The 27,899-nt window shown below is 43.6% G+C and overlaps 1 protein-coding gene and 1 non-coding gene across 6 annotated transcripts; one reads left to right on the top strand and one right to left on the bottom strand.

Annotated features, from left to right (window-relative positions):
• LOC119014272 (nucleosome-remodeling factor subunit BPTF-like) lies at positions 1-25,672 on the bottom strand. 5 transcript variants are annotated; one of them, XM_037089283.1, is made up of 31 exons: positions 24,366-25,672; positions 22,330-23,152; positions 20,238-20,458; positions 18,557-18,736; positions 18,130-18,312; positions 16,331-16,543; positions 16,127-16,212; positions 15,505-15,857; positions 15,190-15,321; positions 14,824-14,953; positions 14,149-14,284; positions 12,206-14,054; positions 11,785-11,909; positions 11,411-11,539; positions 11,131-11,281; positions 10,912-11,035; positions 10,511-10,763; positions 9,763-9,930; positions 9,162-9,298; positions 8,965-9,070; positions 8,619-8,863; positions 7,417-8,368; positions 5,438-6,924; positions 5,272-5,354; positions 4,944-5,169; positions 4,300-4,799; positions 4,010-4,186; positions 3,694-3,886; positions 2,801-2,885; positions 2,400-2,586; positions 1-851 (listed from the first exon to the last, which is right to left on the bottom strand). In XM_037089283.1, exons 1-31 carry the CDS (start codon positions 24,877-24,879, stop codon positions 812-814), a joined length of 10,188 nt encoding a protein of 3,395 aa, XP_036945178.1. In that variant the 5' UTR covers positions 24,880-25,672; the 3' UTR covers positions 1-811. The 5 variants fall into 5 exon arrangements, with proteins under 5 accessions (XP_036945178.1, XP_036945179.1, XP_036945180.1 ...); XM_037089284.1 differs by having other exon boundaries at positions 12,206-14,051; XM_037089285.1 differs by having other exon boundaries at positions 1-1,733; positions 24,366-25,671.
• Positions 25,673-26,009: 337 nt separating this feature from the next.
• Positions 26,010-26,091, top strand: trnas-aga. The gene has a single exon. It is a non-coding gene; the product is annotated as a tRNA-Ser (tRNA).
• Positions 26,092-27,899: the final 1,808 nt, after the last annotated feature.

Here is a 27,899-nt window from a genome sequence, read left to right as displayed (position 1 = left end):
TAATTCTTTTCCATTTTATTAAGTTCCATATACATCAATATTTCTTCAGATGTAATACAAAAAAAAGAAAAAGAAATCCAGTCAAAATCTGACAAATTTTTACAAACAGGGCAGGAACCTTCAAATACACGGTTTCATCCTTCTCAGTCAGTCACTACTGCAGAGCAATTAATTTACAATAGCTTATTACCGTACTTTCAGTAGGTTATAGAAGTTTAACCAAGCAGACTACTGATGTCCAGATATTTAGTACAACTCTCTTTCATGCCACTTCAGACTAAACAATGAGTGGAAATGGGAGAAAAAAAGTTGTTCCACCGCAACATCTGTATTTAGACACAAAACTCTTGATGCGTTACGCTCAGTAAAACTCAGCCATTGTATGTCAGTATTCAGTTTCCTATTTCTCGTTGGACATGATGACCTCAAGGGTGGCCTGAGGGTTTTTTTTTAACAAGAAAAAATAAAAAGACCGAGATAAAAAAAAAAAAAAAAAGAACATGGAAATGTGAGCGCTCCTTAAGAGTCTTTTCTCAGAGGTAAACTTTCTTCTGAAATGCCTCAGTTGTTCACGCTCCTCGGCACAGTCCCAAAGATGAAGACCAGGTCCATTAAACGTCCCTTAGAGCTCAAACGGGCACAAGGTAGCTCTGCCTGAACAGTCCTGTGAAAGCAGCAGTGCTGGTCGCATAGACAGTCAGAGGAGCAGATCCCAAACACATGATGAGGCAGAGGAGTCTGTCACAGAGTTACAGTTCAGAAAAGCCATATTCTTGGCAAGTGCATTTGTCTGAGCAATGTGCGATGCTTTCTAAGAGGCTGAAGAACACTGTAGCTTGTTGTTATGAGACCTACAGGATGTGGAGAGAGGGGAAAGTTGAGAGCCCTTCGCATTTTGTTTCTTGTTGTGACATCTCAGACACAGACACAGAGGATGCAAAGGGGTCGGCAGAGGATCCTGCAGCCATGTTGCTGTAATTGACTGGGAATGCCTTCGTTCCTGAAGAAATCTTCCACAACTACAAACTGAGGTTACTTTGTGAAGTGAGGAGCAGGGGAGAGGTCAAACTCCTCACTCTTTGTAGTATGTTATAGTTTCATAAAATAATACCATCTAAAATTATTTGTTTCAGCATTATTTAAAACATTCAGATACAGAGTCAGATTTATCTTACAACCACTGTACATGATTAAAAGTATGTACATTCAAGACGACCACCTCAAACAGCCAGTTAAATCAAACTCGAAGAGACGTAACGTACAAAACTTCTCATAAATATTTCTCTATAATAAAATAGGCAGCTTTACATTTATCATTTTTTACATCTGGTAAGGTCAACACATCCAACTCAGATGTATAGAAGAAAGAAAATCAAAGGGCAGGAACTAAAATGCATTTAAAAACATCCTAGCTACTGTGATTGACTACAAGAGAAGGCCAGATTCAGTAATGTGAAGTAATGAGAAGAAAGCATGTCCCTCAATTACATGATGAACACAAGTCAACATGGCTGCCGTTTCATAATTAAGCTGAATATCATAACGGTTAGTGAAAATGTTGAACTGGTGGCATTTACATGAAAGCACGTTTGGTGTTCGTGTGTGTGTCTGTGTGTTCTTTTTGCTTTTTGTCATGGTTATTTTTTCTGGAAACACAAAAGTTTCCAGGTCATTATTATTAGAGACCCCAGCATCCAGTCCATCCAGACTGGCCCACTTAAGAATCTGACAATCTGTAAGAAAGAAGAGAATGGGATGGCATAAATCAAAGGCATGCAGCAAAGGTGAACAGACACAAATGCAAGATGAGACACCGTACAGATGTAACACGGCACACAGTTCTGGTAAGACATGGAACATACAGTAAGGCCAAAAAGTCTGAGACCTCTAGTTAAATTACTTTTATTTTGCCTTTATTACAAAGATAATAACAATATGAGTGAAAAGCTCAATGTTTGAAAAAATGTCCATGAATTTCAGAATATCTTACTGTTTGGTAATCATTTTCAGACATTCAACTTTTCACTCAAATTGGTAAGCTAATATTATCAGTACTTTGACTAATGGTTCCGACTTTCATGACCCTACCATATTGTCTTAAAGTTTGTCAGCACTTGTTGGTTTTAGTACGGCCAAGCAACCCTTCGACACATTCAACAGTTAAAGCAAACTCTAGTCTACAAGTTAAGCACACTCTACTGCAAAATAACACTCACTACACATGCTAGCGGTATAAACAAAAGTAAAAAGTGAAACAGGCATAAATACGGAGAAAAATAAATTAAACACTCAGATGCGAATGAGTCAAAGCTTCAAAGCACACAACCACAGGTATGGAAAAGGAAGAAGAGACTTGTGGAACCTTGAGAGTCTGCAGTGGTAGGGGCGCCCAACCTTACCTGCTCCCTTTGAAACCTTTAAGCTTCTGTACAAAGAAGGCTTCAAGCACCTCTGCACACTGAAAGAAGGGCGTGTCGTTGGGGTTGTAATAGCGGCAGTTGTCGAAGATTTTGGTCACGTCAGCCACAAACTCTGTGAGCTTGTGGTAATGTCGCTTCTGCAAACGGGTTTCCATTGTGGAAAAGTCTACAAGGGGCAGAAACATGTGTGTATTAACATTTCCCACAAGATATCATGTAATCAACAGAAAGTGACACATTTTTATTCTTTTTAACTGGATTATTTAACCAGTTTAGGGAAATATAAGCGATACCTTCCCAGAGTGAGAGGATGACACAGAGGACATTTTTCCAGGGTTGAAGACAAAAGTCATTCGCAATTAACCATCATTTGTTCTTACCCATTGGCTCCTTGATTACACGATAATAATCAGGTGCATCATGGGGATCCACTGGTTCAAGGAAAGGCCATGCCATCTTGTGAGACTGTTGAAATAACAAGAAAATATTTAGAATTCCTTTTTAAAAATGGGCAATTATAATAATAGCAAAACCAGGAAAGACTATAATCTATTTGCCGAAAGTGATAGCTATTACACTGGATGCTGAATAAGCTTAAGAGTTTATGTTTAATCTAAACATGGCTCTAAAACCAGTTCAAACACTGGTTTATTATCTGAACCTTTCTACTTGGCCATTCACATTTCGAGCCAATTGTGAATATGACTTCAAAATGAATTTTTTTGATGATGATTGTTATTGGGTTATAAAGTAAAATGCATTGAGAGGGAAGTGATTCACCTCAACACTTTGATCACAGCTGCCTGCCCTCTAAAAGCAAAACAACAGACCTTTAACTGTGTAGCACGTATTGGTACAGGGTGGGGTCGGGCTGTTAAAATGAATATTGTACCTTTAATGTCTGTTTCAATTCATCCATATCCACTAATTTTCCACTACAATGGTTTTATGAGATTAGCTATGTAATGACATGTTTTATATGGCAGGAGGAGAGGAGCGTTTACTACAACAGAGCGTACTGTGGGCAGTTTGGATTGGTGAGAAACATATCAGAGGTTGTGTGAGGGTGCCCCTGAAAAACAGTGTCTGGGAGAATTTGTTTTGCATACAGGGAGGTGAGTCCTGCCATTAAAATGGCTAAATCCCCGCAAAAGAGGAGGTAAAAGCTGCTAGCTTGTTTAAGATTGTAATGGAAGTGACCAAATTAGGGTAATGTTATTGACATTATGATTATGATGAAGTAGAGATAGTCTAACATATATAGGTTAAATACCTGTAACGAGCGTAATATTCTTTTCAAGCCCTCATAGTCTTTGTCAGTGAGCGGCGTGAGGACTGTCATGGCATCTTCTGTTGACTGACACTGCGGGCAGACGTATACATCAATGTGGTTGGCCTCACTCTGCAAGATGCCCACACAACGCCCGTGGTACCAGTTCTGACAGCGGTCACAGCCAATGTAAAACCTGCGAGTGAGAATCAGAGACATCGTGGTAAACACAACAGTGAAGGTTTCGTACATCAAAGAAAATGAGGACGTAACATGTCTAATGTTTGTACTAAGTCATAAAATGTATAAAGAGCCATACTGTGATTCGTCATAAGGTGTCCTGCAGATGCAGTATAACTCCTCATTGCTTCCTCCCTCCTGACCACGTTTGCAGTCGTTACATACAAAGTCCTCCAACTTCTTGGCCTCTTTCTCTGTGATACCAACACACGCGCCATGGAACCAGTTGGAGCACAGGTCGCACCCGATGTAAAACCTGAGAGAAATACATCATTTAAATGTTGTCTTGTCATAACGACGATTAGATTCAGTGCGCACCACACGTGTTTTACAGTCGCATGTTGAAATGTAATCAGTGTTTGAGCTTACTTCGACTCGTCGTAGGGTGTTTTGCAGATACAGTACAATTTGCTGTCCTTCTTGTGATCCTTTGAGGTAGAGCAGAGTTTCTTCTTCTTCTTGTGTTTCGATGAGCTGGAATCTCTGTCTTTGTCTCTGTCTTTGTCCTTTTCCCTGTCCCGATGTCTGTCCCGCTCTCTGTCTTTCTCCCTCTCTCGATCCCCATCTCTATCTCGATCTCGGTCTCTATATCTGTCTCTGTCCTTATCCCTGTCCCGTTTCTTGTCTTTGTCGTGATGCCTGTCCCGATCCCTGTTTCTGTCTCTGTCTCTCTCCTCTTCCCTCTTACGTTTATGGGATGATGAAGGCGAGGGTCCTGTGTGTGTACTGTGAGAGGAATGTGTAGATTGAGAGGGATGTGAGGAGTGAGAAGCAGCAGCCTTGACTGTTGCTGCAGCAGCCTGGGTGATGGCAGCTCTCGCTTTCTCCTTTTCTTTCTGTAGCCTGGCTATATCCCGCCTCAGCTCCTCCTAAAAAAAAAAAAAGACATAATTTAGACTTATATATATAATATATATAATATATAATATAATTAATCTTATGCAGGATAAAGAATGGTTCCTGGATATTTTGACTATCATAGCTATCATGGTGAAGGCATACTGGGTGCTAACCTGAACTTGCAGCTGCAGCTCCTTGTCCAGCAGGGCCCTCTTCTTCAGGATCTCAGCCTTCAGCTGTTCTTTGTGCTTGTACAGCAGTGCAGTCAGCTTGGTGGCGTTCTGTTTGGAGCGTTTCTGCTCAACCACCTCCTCCTTCTTTCTCTTCTTAGCTGCCTGCTTTTCGTCTTTCTCGATCTTGTCAAGGATGAACTTCATCACCTGGTTGCACACAATCATTCTAAAAAAACAAAAGGACAACAGAAATTTATATTAGGAAAGATGGACAACAAGGGAGGGAAATATCATAACGCTCCACAATTCTGATTATCAAGTCCCAGACCTCTGGTTCTCCTCTCGCTCAGCAGCAGCCAGGCTCTTCCTCTGTTTCAGCTGTTCTGCTGTAGCATTCTGCTTCACCACAACCTGACAACAAAGAAAAGCAACATTAATATTTATGGTATGTATTTTCAAAAAGGAATGAGTCAGTGTACATTTTTGAGTCACACCTGTTTTTGAATGCCATCCCCAGGGCTAACAGCCTGCAGGTTCTGTTCTTTCTGTTCCCTTTTAGCCTCATTATGTTTCTTCTTCTTTGGTTTTGGTTGCTGCTGCTGCTGCTGCTGCTGCTGCTGTTGTTGTTGTTGTTGTTGCTGCTGCTGTTGTTGTTGTTGTTGTTGTTGTTGTTGTTGTTGTTGTTGTTGTTGCTGCTGCTGTTGCTGCTGCTGCTGTTGCTGTTGTTGCTGTTGCATCCTCTGGAGCTGCTCCTGCACGCTCACTGGTGCCTGTATGGTCACCATGTTCTGTATTTGGTGGGCCTGGATTTGCCCCCCAGTCTGCTGGATCTGTATAGGGAGCTGCAGTTTGATCTGCTGGGGGACTGCGCCACCCTGCTGCTGTGCCTGTGCCTGGATCTGAGCCTGGATCTGGGCGGCGACATGAGGTGGCAGAGCTGAGAGGAGCTGGACTGGCTGCTGGAGGCCTGGAACTGTGATAAGCTGATGCCTGATCGGAGACTGGACCTGAAGCTGAGGCTGTGCTTGAACTTGAGTTTGGCTCTGAGACTGGAACTGCACTTGGAGCTTCGCTTGGACTTGGGGTTGGGCTTGGACCTGAAGCTGTTGCTGGACCTGTGGAGGTGACTGCACTTGAAACTGGGGCTGGGTTTGGACCTGGGGTTGCTGTGTGGCCTGAGGTTGAGGCTGAACCTGGCTCTGTTGCTGGAAGTGGACCTGAACCTGGGGATGGATTTGGGTTTGGATCTGGGGCTGGAGTTGAGCTTTGGCCTGAGACTGAACCTGGGGCTGAGGTTGTTGCTGAGCCTGAGGCTGCGGCTGAGCTTGTGTTTGAAATGAAGCTTGTACCTGGGGATGATACTGAGGTTGGACCCTTGACTGGAGCTGGGCTTGAGCTGTGGTCTGGACCTGGGGTAAGGTTTGGTTTTGGGACTGAAACTGCACCTGAGGTTGAGTTTGAGTGAGGGGCTGTAATTGGGCTTGGGGTGATTGCTGAGTTTGTGGCTGGAACTGAACTCGGACCTGGGGGTGGTTTTGGCCTTGTGCTTGGCCCTGAATGTGCGGCATCTGCTGGACTTGGCCATAGGGCTGGACCTGAATCTGAGCACAGATCTGGGCTTGACGCTGGGTTTGGGGTTGCAGCTGAGGCTGTGTCGTTCTCACAGCAGTAACAACAGAAGTGACTGGAGATCCCTTCATGTGAACCTGCACTGCTGAGACTGGAATTTGAGACACTTGCTGCATTGATACAACTGTGGGGTGCTGGACTTGTAGTTGAGCTTGAGGAGGAAGAGATGCTTGAGGCAAAGGGGTAATGGGTGAATGTGTGGAGACTGATGCAGGGGCAGAGGGTGGTGCAGTAGCCAGGGCTGATGACTGAACGGGAGCCGCAGCCAGCTGAGCGGGCTGAACTGGAGTTTGAGCTTGAGAGGAAGCAGGATTCCAGACCTGAGGCTGAGCTGCCCTCTGCTCTGTCAGAGCTACAACAGGGGGGAGAAGAACCAGAAACCATGTATCAAAAAAAGTCCACCAATGTATACAGTCAATTTTACAACAAGAAGTGCCAACCAAGCAATTTCATGAATGTGATCAAAAGTCTTGTGAAAATATAAAGATGTATATTGGTATAGTGGGATGTATTTGAAATGTTTAAAATTAAAATAAATCACAAATCAGAGTAGGCCTATATGGACAATGCCATCATGTTTAGATATTTGTGGAAGCTGTTTAACTAATAGGGTAAGCTTTGCTGTCATTATTGACATGACAGTGACAAGATCAGGTCAGAGTACCTGCACCATAACACCTGCTTTTGTAATATTGCTAAAAGGAGACCTATTATGCCTTCTAAATGTTTTCATTTTTATTCAGTGCGTTATTCAGGTTCTTGTGCATGCAAAATATCTTTAAAGATAAAAAGTTGACAGTCTGCACCAACAGAAGCTTGACATGTTTTTTTTTTTTTTTTTTACCTGGCACTGACGGTGTTGTAAAGGTAGCCGTGACTGGTGTGACGACAGCGTTGGCCACGGCAGCGTGAAAAGGAACAGGGGTTGGGGTGGGTTGGATTTGGGTCAGAGCTTTCCCTGGGGATGGGACAGCGATTTGGGTAGACACAACAGCTATGACGGGAGCAGAGACGGGAGCAAGAGCAGGGGTCGGAACTTGGACAGGTGAAGGAAGAGAGGCAGAAACTGGCATCTGGGCCGAGTTAGAGGGGCCTGAGATGGGGGCTAAAGCAGGGGCAGGAGCGGTAACGTGCATTTGGAGAGGAGCTGAGGTTAAGGCTGGGACAGGGCTGAAGGCATGTGTCTGGAGCTGGGACTGAGGTGCGACCTGTCCTGGAACAGGTACTGACGCTGCAGTCTGGGTTTGGGTAGGGAATGAGCCTGGAGTAAGGGTGGAGACTGCATTTTGTGCTGGGGCAAGCACAGGTCTTGCCACTTGGGGTTGTGCGTGGACAGAGGCTGGTGTGGAGGATAAAACCTGGGCAGGCACAGAAGTGGATATTTGACACTGTGCAGGGGCTGATGATGGTGTAGCAACTGAAACCTGGGTTTGTAGAGCAACTGAGGCTGGCGTGGGGGCCAAACGTGGCATTTGTGTTGGGGATGGAACAGGGGCAGTCATTTGAGTTTGGGCTAGAGCTGGAGTCGTCTGAACTTGGGCCTGACCTTGGATCTGAGGGGTCTGAGCTACAGCAGGCTTTGTAGGGGAAGCAGTAGTGGGAGATGAAGCTGAAACTGATGAGGACGGGGGCATGGGAGTGAAGAGGAAGCGCTGGACTTGGCCATTGGGCATGGCTGCCTGCATTAGCTGCTGGCCAGGACCAGGGATGACTGTCACACCCTGTGGGATGATTTGCAACTGTCCCTGGGTCTGGCCCTGACCCTGGATCACCACTGTCAGACCTGGGTTTCCACCCTGCAGAGGTGAAGAGTAAACAAATCATGTCTTCCACTGTAAGTGATACAAATCTAACCTTTCTTTAAACAACATTGTTCAAAATAAAGAGGCACTTTTCAACACTTTGCAAATAAAAATACAAATATTTTAGTGACCCCAAGAGGAAGTTATAATACAAAGGTAAAAAGAAAATCCTGTCTAGTTGGTCAAAATGTGTACTTTGTGTATCAGCAGGAAGGAAAAGACAATAGAAAAAACATGCCCTCACCTGAGCACCCTGTGTTAACTGCATTAGCTGTGCCATAGTGAGTTTAACTTGACCCTGCTGTGGTCTGTTGGCCTGGGAAGAAACTAGGGGTGGCTGTCCAGGTGCTGTGGCGGCTGCGTGAGGTGACGGTGCAGCAGTGCCCGTCGCTCTCTGAGCTGCACTCGCCTGCACAGGTGTACAGCCAGGCACAGCTGTGGCTCCAGGCTGGCCACGGCTTGTCGGGATCATAGCCTGCTGAGGTTGGCCTAGAAGGGGGAATGGTTTTATTTGTAAATTAATAAGACATGTGTCATGAAGGCATTGACAATCATTAGCACAGTGATAAATACTCAGATGGATAGAGCACCTTGTTGAGCAGGACCTCTCGCCACTGCTGTGCCCATGGAGGTAGATGGGGAAGGTGACTGGCTCTTGATCGTGCCAGGCTGGATTTGGCCTCCTGCAGTGATGGCCTGTTATGCCAAGCATAAGCAAAGATCATCAGTCACCATGCTTAACATTTTAAAATTATTCCTAATGTGGACATAGCAAAAGACAGCACACCTGTTGCTGGGTTGTTGAGGCAGAGGTGGTGGCTCTGAGGTTGATGTTGCCAGTTGTAGGATGTAGTGTGCTGTATGTCCTAAGGTTCGCAGGGGGCCCAGAGGGAAATATGCCAACGACTTTCTGCTGGACTACACCTGTCGATAATACATATCACAAAAGGAATGAAGCAAACATGCACTGGGTACATGCAGTAATATGTGTCAAGAATGTAACGAAGCAGGGAAGCATGCACTGTGTGTGTAGAGAAGATCTTCAGATGTCTTGTTCAAAAAAATATCAAAATTATTTTTAAACACTTTAGTTCAATTACTAAAAGTAGTTCATACACAACTTGGATGAAGTTCAGACAAAAAAAAAAAACAAAAAAAAACAAAAAAACACAATCTGCTGCCAAACTTTTGGTCATGGAAGCTCTTCTATCAAACGTAAAAAAAAAAAAAAAAAAAAAAAAACCAAGAAAAACACTGGTGAAGACATCCATGCTCATCACCAATACTGATCACAGGCAGATTTTTTTCATCCCACATGACACTCTTCCATCCATTTTGGCAAGTGTAAACCAAAACCAGCGGAAATGGATCACACTCGTGCTCCCTACCTCCTTGCGTGGTGGGCATGTTGAGCGTTACAATCTTGCTGTTTGCGGGCAGCGGGAGTTTGGTGGCGAGGACTTGGCCAGCCACAGTCACTGGGCTGCCAGCGATCTGGAAGGTTTGCTCTGAGGTGGCGATGCTGCTAGCCACGCTGGCAACTGAGCCGGTGGAGGCTGCAAGACACACCATGCCACGCTGTGGTCACGCATAGCCATACTGGCCACCATGACAGCCAGTTTACGGCTGCGGTGTCCACTGGAAGGTTGAGTCAACCAACAGGCTGATTTTCAGAAAATTTGGGATCATTACTTTGCCGTCTGTTTATATGATGATGATAAACAGGCTGTCATGTAGCCTTTTGGGATATAATGACTACAAAAAAGTGAAAATTGAATTTCAACACAATTGTAAGTGGACACCACAAGCCAAAGGTAATTTTGGCAAGCCAATCACATTTACTAAGTAAGAATGTGACACAAAGAAAGATAGTCATGCCAGCGATCGACTTCTTACTAACTGATGGCGGTCAAATGACAACAATAAAAAACAAAAAATTTAAAAAAAATGAAGAGAAAAACAAAAACAAAAGTCTGAAAAAAAGGTGAAAAAAGCTTTGTCTGCCCTGCTCTAACAGTATGATGGATGAGAGGTAAAATAAAAAATCCAGACATTAAATGTAGGTATGCATGTTCAGATGGGCTGGTGATTATTCAAATACTCTTTCAATCTTCAAATAGACTTCAGCCGGCTTACCAGAGCTGTTGTTAGTCTGACCCTGTTTGACCCAGGAGGCAAAGGACTGATGGAAGTTTTTGTCTTGCTGGAACGACACTGGAGAGCCCAGTTTGGAGGCGAGGACCATCTTGGTTCCAGGTGTGACCTGACCTGTCCTCTGACCCGTGGATGACAGGGTGCCGGGAGTGCTGGGGGTGCTGGCTGAGGTGGTGGTGGTTGCTGATGACGGAGTGGTGGCGGGTGTAACTGGCCTCTGCTGCTCCAGACGTTTCTAAAACAAAAATGTTAGAACATATTAGGTCTATAGAGAGTCAGTCAACCTCCCAGTGGGGTGCTGCCCAACTAAAACCTAATCAAGGTATGACTAAATCAGAAAAACTGATAACACGGGTCTGCATTTGTGTGTACAGTGCTCCTACCTGCTGAGCAGCAAGTCTGGCCTGTTTCAGCTGATTCTCCAAATGGGCTTTGACATCCTCTGCTGTTTTGAGAGTGCTGCCAGTCTTTGAGGGGTCAAGACCCTGTGCCTTCTCCCTCTCTATCCTGTAATATCGAGGAGAAAAGGGACAATCAGGTCAATCAATGCTCTATTAAAACAATGCAGTATTGCCAGATGAGGGTTCCTGTGTGTTTCTCACCTTTCTGCGAAGGCCCTGATCTCCCACAGCTCCAGGTCTTCTTCAGGCACCCATGTCTCCACAGCAATAGGTCCAGTCAACTTGGCTGGCTCCTGCTTCTTGGGCCTCAAGGCACTTGATCGCAGGCCTTTCCTCTGTGGTGTTGGGGTTTCTACTCACCAGAGACATTAAACAATTTATTCATTATCTGTATAAAGCATTACCAAATAGCTCAAATGCACGGTCATTTGTAAAATCTGTAAAATCAAGCATCGTCTGTGAGCAAACGTTTAGCTTTTACCTTTTGGAGTGTCTCTATTCCCAAGGGGACAGATGATCTTCCTGATGCAGTACTCAGAGCGGATGCCGTAAGGTCCCACGTCTCTCCGTTTGATAATCTCTGTTGTAATGATGTCCGTCTCTGTGGTTTCTATAATGAAAATTGTATGTCTTAGCAAACTTTTCATGCAACTCTGACTTAACTGTGCATTTTAAGGTGGAAACACCAATGTTTTGTTGGGAAAAACACAAGATGAGGTAACAGACGAAGCTGAATGTTTGAGCTAAAACAGAAACTAATGTCAGACGGCTTCCTCGCAGACACAGTAAACAGAGGGCCCAAAGGAAGTGAAACATCAGTACAGGTGAAAATGAAGTGTGAAGCATTTTTCTCACCTTTGCGAGTTGTCCCTACAGAAGCAGAGGGTTTAACAGCCATGTCGTCCCACCTCAAGCAGGCCCACAGCAGCCTCAGCATCAGACTGACCCCTGCCAGAGACCTCACAGTCTGGAGACGGTACCTGAATGGGACACAATCATAAAAACATGAGCACTGAGCACTAATCACTTTTAGAAACACATTTTAATGTACTGTATTTGTATTTTTGCATCCTGGTAACATTGTGCTCATGGATTGAAAGAAATGTCTTAATTTCTGAAGCTGACATTCATTTGTGTCTGAGCTAAAGTTTGACAATAAATCAAAATACTGTTTAAAATAAGTAAACATTGACATTGTAAATCTAGAGTGCCAGTCCTTAATGTATCTTTTAAGTCTCCCAAACAATCAGTAACAAGATCTAAATGTGTTACCAACCTCCATGTTATCCCAAAAGTGGGCCGAGGTGATGGATAAGGCCAAATATCTGGGGCAGGCTTGGCGTTGTAGTTGAAGATGGGCACCTCCCTGATGCTCGCCCTCCTCGCCAGCCTCTTCAGGTCGTCGTTTGGCAGGATGAAGATGCTCTTCTTGCTGCTCTTGGTGACAAACTTGCGGTAGGATGGCAGGGCTGTCCCTGAGCGTGCCTTCTTGGATTTGGAGAACCTGAGGAGGCTGACTCGGTCCCTGGTGGAGTACTCTTTACTAATCATGGAGCTGGTCGTTGTCGAACCAGAAGTTCCCATCTTGGTGTCGGTGACTGGAACTTTGGTCTTCTGTGGGACGACTGCCTTGGAGGTGGGCTGGGTGGTGGGGGTTACAGAGGAGATTGTGCTACCTGCTGCTTGAGAGGTCACGTCAGACTGAGGAGCATTTTGTGACTCTGCAGTGGTCTTCAAACCTTCACTACTGTTATTGTCAGCACTATTACTATTCAGGCAAGAAAGGCTTGAGGATGGAGGCTTAACGGGAACTGTTCCCTCTTTCTCATTCACATTCAGAGTGTCTCCTTTCTCTGCCACGTGGTTCTCTAATTTCGGCACTTTCAGGGGAGGTGGATGACACATGTCAGACACATCATTTTGTGAGAGGTTTCCATTCATCAGAGACTTGACAGGCTCTTTCTGAGGGTCTTTAGCATCACCTTGGACTCCACTGGCTGCATCTGAGTCGACGCTTGAGTCTGTGGCGGTGGGAACTCCTGCCTTCCCGTTCATCTGTACCGGATTGGTCTTGCTTTGGTCAACCTCTGCGCTGTCTGTGTCGCTCTGTCTGCTGCCTTGTTCCATCTCTTCATACCCACGTTTCTTAGCACTCTCTCCCACTACAGCCACCTCTGACTTCTGTGTTTTTTCTTTGCTTTCTATTGTATCTGATATACAGTTGTTTTTACTGTTGAGCTCAGTGTTCGCTAAAGGTCCTCCATTCACTTCTTTGTGAGCCAAGACCTCTGCACCGTTCCCCTGCACAGCATTTACCTCCATCTGTTTGCTGTGGTTGGGTGCTGTGATGTCTGACTTGACATCCAAGTTGTCTGCCTTTACCTCCATCTTCTCCTGCTCAAAGTTAAGCTTCTTAACCACATGGTCTTTCACTTGAAGACTCTCATCCTTCTCTTGTTTTACACACAGTGCCGCAGCAGACTGCTGTTTGCCCAGTGTGGATCCTTCAGTCTTGACAGTAGAGGCAGGCTTTGCGGGAGCCATTTTGGACAGTAGGGCCGCCTGTCTCATCCGCTCTAGCCTCTGCTTTTCCTCCAAGGTGAACTGTTTTACGCGACGCTCCAGAAGCCCATCCAGTTTGGAGGGTTTGACCTTCTTCTTATAGGCAGTCCGCAGTTGGAAGCCCTCGCTGACGTTCACAACATCGTAGTAGGGCTTTGGTGCTGCGCTCTCTTCCGTCTGGGATTGTTCATCTTTCGGAATTGGTTCTTCAGTCACAGGCTGCACGGAAGGGGAGGAAGGGTCTTTGTCTTCAGCCTTATCTAAACATTTACCTTTCTCATCACCTGAAGCAGCAGTTTCAGAGCAGGGGTCAACCTCCATTTTTTTATCTTCTCCTTTCTCTTCTTCATTTGTTCCCCTCTCCTCTTCTGTGGGTTTTTCTTCCTCTTTGGGGGTCTGAGGTTTGTGGTCCTCCTCTGATGAAGTGCTCTGTGCTGACACAGCTACAGATGCTTGTTTATTGGCGTCATCCACAGTGTTTTGTGTAGACTGCTTCTCAGTTTCCATCAACTTTTTCTCTTTATTTGTGCAAGCTGCTACATTTTCCTTGCTCATTTTAGCTGCTATGAAGACAGTGGGAAGAAAATGAGAACACAAGCCAAACATGCCAGCAGCAGGAGAATACATTGAGGAAAATTATGCTAGTTTAACCCTTACCCTCCAGTTCTTTGCGGTAGTTTACGTTTGTGTTCCCTGGTAGCTTTGGAACAAACCGTGGCACTCGAGTCTTACTGACCCAGCTCCAGCCGCCATATCCTGTCACTCTGTACTCCTCTCCCTTCTGCTTCCACACCTGGATAGAAAAACACGCAAGTGAGCCACAAAATAATGACATTTTCAGATGAACTGCAATAGCTTCAGACAACATTTGTAAAACTGACAAACAAAAACAAAATCTCACACAATGTGTAGGCTGTACAGCAATATGAACACTTTATCAATATACCACTGCTTTGGGTGAGTGACTCCCTACCAGCGGTGCTTGTACTGAAGTATCATTAGTTTATAATTTGAAAAGAAGTAAAGACTAAATTCACATCTGAAACTGTTAACTAAAACAGATTTAAAATAGAGTAATGAATAAATTGAAAAAGATTTAGTCAAATGTCAACCTTACCTAAACAACCTAAACACTGACAATTCAATTACATTTTTAAAATGCTGTAACAATATCAACTTTATACTGTTAATAATACAATTTTGTGTTAAAAGGTCAATTCAAATGAACTAATTTGGAACATTAGCTTGTGCTAGTAAGTGGCTGTGTGGACTTTAAATCTGCTTTAGATCAGAATGTATAAAGTAAAACCTCCTCCATGTATGTTGTTTTACCTGGTGCTTGATGGGGATGGTGTACTTCACCCAAGTGGCCTGCTGCAGTGTCTCCTCATCCTCCAGTTTTTTCTCTCTCTTTTTCACCTTCTCCTTTTCCTCCCGCTCCATGGAGGTCATGCGATGTAGCCTGAAGGAGGAATGCACAGTGTATAACCAAGATGTAATGCACAAGGTCGGTATTATAATAGAAAAGTTATAACTGAGTCTGCTGCGTGTTTGGTGAAGAAGTTAACACCAAGCAGGCTAAAGAAATCACTGCTGCAGTAGCTTTACTCCTTGGGAGTGCACTACATGTTAGTGTACAGTTAGTGTGAGTAATGAACACTTGTTTGACTGCCATACTGCATCTAGTTTGTCCATTACCTTGTGTGTCCAAGAGAATCTTTCCATACAGGCAGCATGACCACTGGTTTGATGGCACACTCTAGTATGGCCAAGGCCAAAGCAAACTCCCTGGCCTTGCTGCACATCTGCACTGCTTTGTTCCAGTTGGTCCTAGGAAAACATACACAAACTCTGTTAAACAACAGGGAAAACGGCACAATGCTCAAACAGCCCATGCTAAAAAAAAAAAGATCAAATTTTTCAAGATCTAAAATTATTTTGTTTTGTTCCCTTAAAAGGAATTGCTGAAATATTTTGGGAAATTATTTGCTCTCTGTGAGATCTGAGTCATACCTGTGCGATGCCCAGTTAGGATGCATGAATGGTCCAGGGACGTTGGTCTCCAGTTGGATGATGGTGAGACGCAACGTGGAAACAGTCAGGCTCCGCGAACCGTAGATGGAGCCGTTCCACTTGAATTCCGCTGCCGTGGTCAGGCTGAACTTGTGGGAGAGGTGACGTCTCTTGTCGTGGTCCTCGCGGTGCTGGTGCTTGTTTAGGGCCAGGACGTTGGTGCTGTACTGGTTGTGGTAGACTCTGTATTTACCCTCTTGGCCAAGTTTGAACAAGTTGTTCAAATTCACTATTAGGTCCCGCTTTAAAAAGCTGAGACGTGTAGCGTCACCATCAGACCGTACAGGAGATGACTGAAACATGACACAGAACATTACATTCAAAATTATTATTATCATTAGACATGATAAAATTAATGCTTTTTTTAAGGATGCAGATGCAATAGCTTATATACATACACACATATATAGCTATAGACTCAGTGTAGTCAGTACTCAAGTGTTTTTCACAAGTCCTCCTCTTATTGTTAAAAAGATTTCTGTAAATAAGAATTATATAATAATAATAATAACTGGCAAACTGTTAAACAACATCTTTGTTCTGAAAAACACATACACCTTACCTCTTTGCTGCCTCTGGGTGTTTGTTTATTTGAATCCTGTCCTGCTGCTTTCCCGCCATCGCCCTTGATCCTTTCGTTGTAGTCGTCTGTCATTCAGAAAGTGACAAAATCAGGTTACTCAAACTGAGACACTAAGACAGAATTTAAAACAACTGGACTCATAACAACATCTGTGTCAGTATCTGCTTTCACTTTTATGTTTACCTGTCCCATCCTGGCTGGTGAAAGAGGACTGAGAGGAGCGATCGGCCAGGTCAGGCTGTTCTGGATTCCTGAGGCTCCCACATCCAGAGAGCTGGCTGCTGCCACTACTTGCCTCTGGCTGAGAAGATGGCTGCTGTGGACTGTCTTGGGTAACCGCCTGTGACTCGTCAGGGTGCTTGTCTTCCCCACTAGACTCTGCTTTTGCATCTTCATCTGTAAAAAGTATTTAAAAATTAGGAAAAGACCGGGCCCAGGCGTAAAGCTTAACAGGGATGCAAGGAGTGAGACTGAATGACATTAATTACAACCATGCTTAAGGCAAAGACAGCAGCTGTGTAAACAGACAAAATTACAATGGTGTTTATAAAAATTCCCCCTCTACATTTATGAAAATTTTAATATAGCTCGACCAGACCTTGTTCAACGATCTTGAAACTATAAATTTGCATATGACCAAAAAGAATACATTTAGGTGCTTCATCAGTCCAGCCAGGCCTACAAAAACAAACCCATCTTAGAAACGCGAGGTTACACAAATCCAGAACAAGCTGTTCACTTTTGGCAAAGCCAAATAAAGACACCAGGCATGCCTTTGAGTTGTTCGAGGAGAGGGTCCTGCATATATATGTGGCTCTTTGTTGACGAGGTAGCAGGTGTGCCTTCCAGGCAGAGAGTCTTTTGTCTGAGCAACAGGAGCCCACCCAAATGCCCGTAAATTGGAATGAGAATAAGGAGCTGCCTGTGACAGACGTGGCGTGCTAGCTGCTGCCAGGGACACTGTCTAGCACAGTGCCAAAAGTGTGCTTTTCAAGACCATTAGAGCAGCAGACAACATATAACACAAGACAAGAAATGAATGCAGCACAAATAAATGGAACACTTATCTGCCGCAGCAGGCGCTGATTGCAAAAGCTTTAGTTTTCATTCTTAGAGGAGGTGAAGACAAGACAAATGACAGAAAATGGCCCGCAACAGCTTCAGCTCTCTCAGGAACAATTAAATTAGGAGACAATATCTTCCAACTATCCAATTAGACTGAAGATAATAGAGAGATGCTGTCAAAAGGGATTCAAAAAGGATCAGTAATTGTGGTCATTCCAATGCTGTATGAATAGTAAGAGCTGAAATGTTTTGTCTGAGCCACTCAAAGAAAGCTTATCTGTTATTTATGTCCAGGTAGAGGCACACAAAAGCCACATTAAAAGTGTGTGCCATTCATAAGGGCTGAAATTCAGCTGAAGAAACACAATTGTGCACTGGGGAATTTTTAATATAACATGGTCAGAGACACACAGTGCACTGTTTGAAGAAGCCATGTTACGCAGAAGGGAAAAGCACAACAAGCGCTCCATTAACCAGCAGCCAGCTGACACAACAAGCAGAAACTGTCAGAACAAAGCAAACCACACCAGTAATACAGTATTTGTGAATAGGATTGCAACGTATGAAGCTAAAACCTCAGGGGAACAACCACAATGGTCTGTCAGGAGACTTTGAGAGAGATATTTAAAGCCTTGCAGAAATGGCAGAGGTATCAGAAAAAAATACAAGCACTGGAGCACCTACACAATCACCTCAATTTTATACCAGGGACAAGTTAGTGTCTCCATCCTTGCGCACAATGAGGCAAATGGGCAGGGTGAAAAGGGCAGGGTATGGTTAGCTGCAACCAGCAGAGACAAGCAGACGCATGAAGATGGATGGGCAGCCCAGCAGCTGGGTTTGAAGTGGAAGGATGAGCTGAATGGCTGTCCAATAACTGGACACCGGAGTGAACATGAATCTTGTTCTTCGAGTACCTGTCCTTTCCAGCTTTGCCAGCGGAGGGGACTCCCCGCTCTCTGAGCTCTGAGAGTGAGCAGACTGCGTTTCCTTGCTAGTTTCAAGGGACTCTGTTTTTGGTGCCGCTGTGTCCTGGGGGGCTGAGTCGGGCTTTGGATCGAATGAGGAGCTCTCCTCTGTGGCGGGGGTAACCTCGGCTGCTGTGATGACATACATACACAGGGTGGAACAGCACCAGCTGAGTCATAATACTGTTTATCAGCAATTAAAGTAGCGCTAAAGGTCTTGAAGGTGCTGCAAAGACATCACTGACACATAAGGACAGCACTTTGAATATGTGAGAAAACTACACCTGCTGGTACCAGGACTACTAGGTCTGCTGCTTAAAGATGCACATAAGAGAGAATTAGAGGTGAGAATACTGAATATAAAGTTCACATTTACCCTGCGAACTGGTAACCTCCTTGGGCTCAGAGTCTTTGTGCTCTCCGTTATCGAGCGGTGAGGTGATCTCGTCCTCTGCAATCTTCACTAAGCCCGTTTCCACTTCCTGCCTGACCTCCCCTGCTTGCGTCTTCGCTTCCTTTGACTCCTGCCTGATCTTCAGACGCTCTGTGACCACATCTACAAACACAAGGGAACATCCTTTTTTAAAAAGATTTTATGAAAAGGCAGCAACTACAAATCCATGCAACACAAGGAATTTACATGTAAAGTTCTGTCTTGAGCAGCTGCTTTTTGCAAGGTAGGATGATAATGCGAAATAGTGAATTAAAACTTTCTTTGTCCACAAGGGAGAGAACAACAGAGAGTTTCCTGGTTTGTCCATGTGAGGTCATACTGATTACTTATAAGGGTAAAAAATTCAAATATTGTACAATATCATTCCTCTATTCTTATGTTTTCACATGAAGATCAATTTCTCCAATTAAAAAAATTGGGGCTGCAACTAATAATTGTTGTCATTGTTCTTTAATCCGCCTCTTATTTTCTTGATTATCGTAAATCCTTTGGGTATAAAATGACAAAACAATAGTGAAAGTTATGATTTCCCATAGCCCATTGTGATGTCTCTAAATTCCTTGTCTTATCCAACCATCAGTCCAAACCCCACAAATGTTAAGTTTACAATCAGTTATGATATGGAAAAGCAGCAAATCCTCACATTTTAGAAGCTTGTTTGGCATTTTGTTGTGTGATTAAAAATTATGATTGCTAATAAATTGTTTCAGCCCCACAAAAAGTATTTCAAAGAAGCTTCATAACCATGCATCTGGAGCAGAACACCATTCCTATGATAAAATGCTACCTCTGACTGGTTAATCTGAGCAGTTATATGTAAATAATGATAACATATTAGTGCAAACTTCTGTGCTAGTATACATCTGATCGGTAAACTCAAAATGCAAAAAACCTACTCCAGTCCACACAGATCCAAGAAAGAGCACATTTTCATTTCTCAGATGGTCATAATCTCCAGAGAAGCGTGTTTCATAACTGCAGCTTTCACTGGGACACAAACAGTTTAAAGGAACACAGGCACTGTGCTGCAGCAGCAGTGGGCCTTCAACGGATGAATTATAACGGCAACACCCATAAATCACATACGATGGTAAAACAAAAACATTGTTTCTTCCATTGTGGACTGCAGAATTCCTATTCAGACCTCTAGTTGTTGACAGAATGCCAGAGGCCCATCCCCAATAAAACATAGTACCCCACTGTCTTTGTAAGAACTAAAAATCAAGCAGTTTAGTGAAAAACACAGGAAAACTGTTACATATGTCAGCCTGACAAACAGATACGGAAACCACTGGCACAGCAGTCAAGAGTCTTCTAACCACTCCGTCTCCTTGGAGGAAGGTGAGAGGGGAAAACAGCTGCCTGCTGTCTGAGAGAGCGTGAAGCAGGAAGAAAGGGCAGCACCTAACATTTCTGAGTCAACCGTCTTAACAGCACAGCTGCCTGAGGCGAGGAACTAAGTTATCTGTAGCTTAAGTAGACTGTTAGATGTAATCCTGCTAGATGCATATAGATACATGTGTTTATGAGCAAGGTTAAAAGATAACTGTGAAGTTCAAATGTAGCTCTATATTAGTAAAAGTAGTTAACATCAGATCTGTACCGTTGACAGCAGTGAGGTAGGCTTTATTGTTTCCTCTGGCTTTGTTGGTAAGGTCCTCTGTGATATCCATGTGTGCCTGCACCTCCTCCTTCATCTCCTCCAGGGTGGCATGGAGGTCCATCTCCCAGTACTCCTTATCCAGGCACATCATGAGCTCCACCAGCTGCGCCTTGGTGCTGTAGTACCAGATCTTTTTCTTCTCATGCTCGCCGTCCTCCTCGCTGAGCAGGTGAGAACAAATAGGGTTCTTAAATTGACCTCATTTAACTGGGACAATACAAACATATTTACTGTATGAAACAAAGACATTTTGACACAAAGTTCTGAGTAATTCATTTACAATACCAGGTAAAATTACATCACTGGTGTTGGGTAAATACCTCCTGGATTTTCATGAATTTCAACTGCTGTTAAAAAAACATTATCCTCTATTCTCTGGGGATCTTTGGATTACATAAATGCTAAACATAGAGAGAACCCTGTACAGGCTAGCTGAAAGAAATCAATTTACATTTTACAATTCAAATGCAATAAAAAGCTGATTCATAGAGAATTAGCCCAGCCATCTGAGAGTAAAGATAATGAGGTTTGAGATAATACTGAGTGTCAAGGGCAGGTTAAACTGTGACTCTGGCAGAATGCTCATCTACTCATTAATATTCTGTTGGTGCACGAAAGTTCAGCTCAAGCACGGAGTACCTTTTTTTCACTCAAATCAAACACTTAAAAAGATACACATGCAGTCCAACAGTAAGATAAATTCAGCCTCTTTTTTTTTTTTTTTACAAAGCTCTAACAGAAAATAGCTTTGAGCTGAGGATGGGGAGGCAGGAAAAGCATCACTGCCAGTGCAGAGAAGGGGCTTTCATGTCTGTTCTATAATCTCACGTCAAACAAATGTTGTAATGTAATTTGTGGAGTGATTTTCCTAGTAACTTTCACTTTCACTCTCCAGATGGTTTACATTTTAGTTTGGAACAGCACACGTTCACAGCGTAGAGACAGGTCGGGTAATGTGAGACTACCTCTTAGGAGTGTGTATTCTACGGGCTGCAATTTCGTTTCCAGGCATTTTTTTAAAATCTAAACTTGAGGCCTATGTTGTTACTGTCTAGGGGTAAATATGCATTTGGTTTCACAACAACAAATCCCTTTAGGATTAACGTCTTTCATAAAGTTGTTATTTAATATTTACATTAGTCAATGGTTACGACTATTCATAGTTGCTGCTTTGTCACTGCTTCATCCTTATGTTGGCATATTTAACATTAATGCCTCAGGTCAGGATCTCAGATCTTTAGACATTCTACATACTGGTAGATGTTAGAGACTACATGAAGAGCTGAGCAAATCACTTAATAATAACAAGATTCTGAGTTATGATGTCAATATGTATCAGGATATGACGAATGTACACAACATCTCCTGTTAAAGGAATTAACATATTTCTATGTATACTCTGCCCTACAGACTGGCTGACACAGACCTAGAATGTTTTTCAAAATGTACATATTCACTAGGCGAAACAAAAAAACTACTCTGTCAACAGTTCGCTTTGCTGGTGCATAACTCTGCTTCATATGGGCAGAAATTTTGGGCCAGTGTCTATCTCATTACAATGCGTTTATCCTCCAGTACTGAAATGATGACGTGCTAATCTTATCCCTTGAAATAACGCAATGACTATAACAATACGACTCCATGTAAAGTTGATATATGATAACATTGAGTTGTTGCCCAGAACAACCTATTTTGATCAACTTGTGAAAGGGTTGCAACTTGACATTGTTGTGTTTAACCGAGTTACCAGCTGAACACCCCCCCCCCCCGAATGGGTTTTCTCGTAACCTCTGTATTGAGTTGATATATAGATGCAATAGGTTGACCTGGAGCAAATGCACCTCTTAGCTGCTATAATGGTGAAGTCATACCTTTGAATTAGAATCAGAATCTCAGGATAATTTTCACCATTAAACCAAATCAGTATCAAGTATTTTCGACTTGCTTTCATGTGTGGTACTAACTTAATGAATGAAATAAAGCCAGTGACAAAAGGGAGAAGTAATTCTAGTGAGGAAGGGTCCTAACTTACACGATAATCCTTCTGTTTAGGAACCAGTACTTCCTCTGGTGGCGGTCGTATCCAATGGGCTCTTGGCGGATGTAGGGCCTGTTCTTCTGCACCTCTGTCACACAGTCTGTGACACCAGGCACCTTGTGCGCCACACAAATCTCACACTGCCATTCGTCCTCTGGAACCTCCTCTAGCGGAGGTTTCACACACTCCAGGTGGTAGACCGCTGAGCATGTCTCACAGCACAGCAGGTCACCCAGGCGGTGGCACACACGGCAGTGGTCGTCATACTGCATGCTGCCGTCTGACATCAGCTCCTCGCGGGCCATGTTGGTGGTGAGAAATTGGTCCACCAGAAACTGCAGCACCTTGATCTTACTTCCAAGCGGACCGTAGGGATAGTCGTCCATCTCCTGATAAGGCAGGACATGATGGTACTCCCGGTCGCTCTCACAGTATGCCCGCAACACCTCAGGCCATGTCATGCCATCGATAAAGTATAAAGTGGAGTTGGTGCTGTCCTTGAGGTCAGCAGGGCCAAACGTAGTGTTGGAGGAGTCCTCCTCACGCAAGATGGCCTTCAAGAGGGAAATATGAGTCTCAGCTATTAAAGTGCACTGCTCCTGGCCAACCAGTGCCGCACAGAAGTCCTCAAATCGGAAGGGGGAGAGGCGCAGCACTGTGCTGAAGTTCCGTAGCACCTCGTAGATGGAGGTGGCGTTAAGCAGCTCCTCGTTGGTCACCAGGAGGTCCTCAGAGGTGTCAGGAAGCACAAGGGGAGGAATCTCCTTCTCCTCCAGAATGGGAGTGCGAGGTCGTGGAGCCCGTACTTTTTTCTTCCCTGCAGGATACACAAATGATATAAATAAGCTATAATTACATTGCAGCAAATGAAAAAAATATTTTTCTATGGTTGTATTTGGACAGGAAGTCACACTGTAACATTATCTGTGTTAAGGTATGTACTCAAAACATTATGACATCTGATCTTATCTGTATCAACCAACTCTTCTGTGGACCTATATATCAATAACCATCTCCAACTTTCGGACGGACACTGTAAGTCAAAACTTCATGTAGTTGAAAATCACATTATTTTCAAACCCACAAGTGCAGTTAATATTCCATAACCTATTAAAGAGACAAAATTCAACATATTATATCCCAAAATATGAAAATAATAAATTGTGAAGTGTGGCTTTAAAATTAGTGGCAAAGTTTAAAGCGTGCTACTTCGGCTGAGCCGGCTCAACACATGGCCAGTGTGATTAGCTAAATGGGTCTGCTCATCCTGCTGCACGTAGGAAAACATTAGCTGTCATGTCGGCTAATAGCTTGAAAGTTAGTCAGGCCACTCCGTATAACATATTTTGCTTGGTGTGACCATGAAAGACATGCACAGTCCTTTTGTGAGGCGTCCTGGAGTTATGAATTGTAGAGTTAAATACGTTGAAAGCTGATAAAGTGCTAAAAGAGAAATTACAGGCATGCTAGCAAAGCTAAGTTGGTTAGCCAGCTCAAAGCCCTCTTTTTATCACTTATAATTAGATAATATAATTTATTATTCACCCAAAGAGCAGTTTTTGTTGAGAATAGCTATAAATACGTAAAGTTACCGTTATTTAATTAACACGGACTGTAGGATGACAGCTGACAGTGGAAGCTAAATTTCATTGCTAACGTTAGCACGCTAGCAGCTAAGTTATTGCACATAAATGCTACTGAATAATATTACGAGTTTGAGGCATTGGCGGTCATTCTTAAAATGTGTCTGGAGAACTTGAAGGGGTGCTCTAATATGTACTGACAGACAATAATATCATAAAGGTAAGCTGACGATACAGCCACCGATTCAATCCACCTGCAGTAGCATTAATGACTGCGGCCTGTGTTCATACACTGTGCATTCTCCATTTTGAACAATAACCTTACTGCTTCCTGCACTGATCAAAAATAATCATCAGCAACATCAGCTGCATTTCGGGGTGTATTTTCCGACATCAGCAGTGTGTGATGAGACACGGTACCACCGCCTGATCATGGTGTTTATTTACCCGGAGTGCTGGCGTGTGTGCTCTGACTCCGAAAGCTACTCTCTGTACAGTAGCTGGCATCATCCCCCTCCTCCTCCTCCTCGTCCAGCACATCTTCTTCAAGGCAGTCAGAGTCCGCTTTGAGGGCCTCATCCTCCTCGGACTGAGGTTCCTCCTCAACAAACTCGTCCTCCTCCGACCTCAGACTGACAGCATCGTCGTCCTCGTCGCTCTCGTGGTCGTCGTACACCACTGTTTTGGACGCGGGCGTCCGCCTTCCTCCACGACCCCCTCTGCCTCCTCTGCCACCACCGCCACCTCTACCTCGTCCCCTTCCCCGTGTTGACGCGACGGGTCCTCTTTTCTTCTTTTTAGCCGACTTGGGGCTCTCCCTTGTGGGGCTCTCGACGTCCTCATCCCCGCTGTCCCTCTGCTTGGGCTTCAGATTCCTCCTCGGTCGCAAGCCCCTGGTCGTAGCCGGGGACGGCTCGTCAGCTTGTAGCGGTTTGGGCGGCCTGCCCCTCTTCCCTCTCATGATAAGCGAAACCTATTATTTTAGTATCCCAATTTTTGCGTTTATTTAGCCAAAACGGGCGCGAGCGAAAACGGCACCCCTGCAAAGCTGGGCCGGAGAGGATTCAGACGGTGCAGTAACCCCGAGAAGCCCCGGTGTCTTTTCGGGCGAGAAAGCTCAAAATGTTAGCCCGGCGTCCCGTTTAGGTTCGCCTAGAGCCGCCATTTTTCTTCTTCTCTGCCTCTCTGGCTGAACAAACAGCAGGCTCTCACCAGAGGAGTCACGTGGTGACACTGCTTCCAGCTTAGCGGCAACAATGACCGAAATGACTGTTACTACCAATTACTCTCATATCTCAGGCCCCACTTTGACAGTTTTGGGGTTTTTTTTTGGTCTTTTTGTGCGGTTTCACTTTTAATCAGCATTCAGTGGAACATCGGGCTGCTGCATAAGCGGAAGTCACTGTGGCTTATTTGGGGATATACGATGGGAGATAACACCAATGCAGTTAATGCAAAGCAAGCAAGATAAAACACTCAGGACATCTTTGAATTCACACTGGCCAGCTAGTTACTCACATACAGTAGCCTTGCATGGATTGAGGTTCGCTAAGGTTATAGCCAAAGTGAATGGACAATCCTGTAGATTTTCGTATATGTAAATGTTTATATCACGGCTGTATAAACGCAACAAGTCAGTCAACCCTTTATTCTGCTGAGTTAGAATAAAACTAGTTATACATCATATTCGATCAGTCTCTCGTTTGCTTTGCATGTGAATGACGCGAAGTCGGGCCAGCTGTCAGATACAGTGAAGTAACACGCAATTATACACCTGACAAATGCAAACACGTGCGTTTATATTTATTTAGACTAAATAACACGTTTTTAATGACTTTTATCATGATATATAATAACTGATATAGAAGTAATGATAGAAAGTTCTAGTGCTCCTAATAGTACTTTAGTGTATGTTAACTGAGGCTGGTTTAGTTCTGTTTCCTTCCTCAACATTTAAGTCACCACACTGTTTCTGACTACATAGATGCCACTCCCAGGACGGTATTTATAATAATTTTGTCCAAGTTAATGTGATTTAATTTGATATCAATTCACACATGAAGAGCGGTGGAACTACAATTGATATCGTCAGTTGTCGTGGCCGAGTGGTTAAGGCGATGGACTAGAAATCCATTGGGGTCTCCCCGCGCAGGTTCGAATCCTGCCGACAACGTAATGTTTTTCCTCCTGCTTCACGAACTTATGCTCAAATACCTCCTAACAATATCCTTCTAACGATTCCTAACAAGTCCTAACATATTCGAAACAGCTCCTAACACAGACTCAGCTTACTCCAAGTTTTATACACATTCACTCATTTTGTGGATAGTTTAAAATGTCTCGTAGCTTCCTGGTTTCATAAGTAATGAAACAGCGCCCCCAGTGCCTGGCTCCGCAGCAATATTCAGGGTGCTTCTCTGTTTTATAGGTTAAAGGGGTTGAGGAAGAAAAGGTTCCCAGGACACTATTTGAAGCTAGAGAGGTGGCAGGGTCCGCCAAATAGAAACAGTATGAAATTGTGATGCCTTTTAGGGTCAGTTTGTTTTTAATTTGGTCATGAAAACAGAGAGTTTGTTTATTTACTTTGTTTAGGCATTTCTTTTCTAATTAAAATGTATTTCCCAAAACAGCAAAGTGCACCTTTAATATTAAGATTCCAAGTACGACTAGCGAACACACTTTCTTTAAAGGCAACCGTTGAGCTATATTTAAAATGCCAAGCCTCTGTGTATTATGTAGTGCAAGTTCAATATGGTCAATGAACAGAAAATATTTGCGCTGACAACATAGCCATGAATATGCCAAATTCATACTGACATTTAAAAAATATTTATGTTTTACGGGCACATATTATCATGACTTGGTATATATAATTAACATATTTAATGCATGTAAGTATTTTATGTATAGTAAAATGATCTTTATTGTCTGTATCTTAATGTCTAAGTGACAGTGTCACCTTATTATTGCAAAGTAGGCTGTATATGAATTCAATAAAAGTCTGATTAAAATGAAGTAATTTTTCATAGTGGCTGGAGCCTCCTTCCACTCCCCATACAAAGCAAAAATGTGATAAGAACTGGACTATTTTGTAATGTTTCTCCAGATTTATTGGTCTCTCAATCAGCAGCATGCTCATCTGTGATTATCATAATTGAAAGTTACAGAGAGAACTACGACGTCTTGATTTTTTCCAGGTACAGTGGAGATCAGCCACTAGGTGGCAGTAATATACCGTAATCAAGTGAATAGAGAGCGTGCACCAGTCTTAGTGCAAGTCAGCTTGAATAAATTTGACTGATCGATTTAAAAATAAAGAAACGCAGATGGAGGAGCTGTCTGTCACATCAAATTTCCAATATTTGAAGAGTTTCAACATTTATCTGCAGCTGTGTTTAAATGCGACAGAGCGAAATGATTTAACAGTATCAGCTCTCTGCACACATGTCACCACTCTGTGCTGTGTACTTGTCAATACTTAAAAAGACTGTTTGGCCATGTTTACCAGGTTTGGCAGCAGCTGGCAGGGGTACAAAGAATTCAACGTTTGCACTACATAAAGACCACGAAAAGTAGTTCAACAAGTTAACGACAGGTAATTCTGCTGGCCCGGGTAAGTTTAGGCCTTGAACGCAACATTTCAATTTGCAGATTGGCACCCAATGTGAACCTGGAAGCACCCACAGACTGCCACAAAGTTCAAAAATGGGGAGGAGCGTGTAAGACTGAGTTTGAGCTCATCTCATCTTCCTGTGTTTGCTAGTGGGGAGACGAGCGGAAAGTCTCAACCTTTGCATGCCAGATAAATGCAAACAGTTCAAACGAGTGATCTGATAACTCTATCACGTATCAGACACCTACACAGGCACACAGATTGTTTCCATGGGGCCGTAATTACATTTTTTTACATGAGGTAGTGAGGGTTAAACTTCACCTCACTGGCAGACTGCTGCCCACTCAGTTGACATCATGAACAACAGT

The sequence above is a fragment of the Acanthopagrus latus genome, chromosome 23 (assembly GCF_904848185.1).
Source record: "Acanthopagrus latus isolate v.2019 chromosome 23, fAcaLat1.1, whole genome shotgun sequence".
Lineage (NCBI taxonomy): Eukaryota > Metazoa > Chordata > Actinopteri > Spariformes > Sparidae > Acanthopagrus > Acanthopagrus latus.
This window is presented reverse-complemented; position numbering and strand designations above follow the sequence as displayed.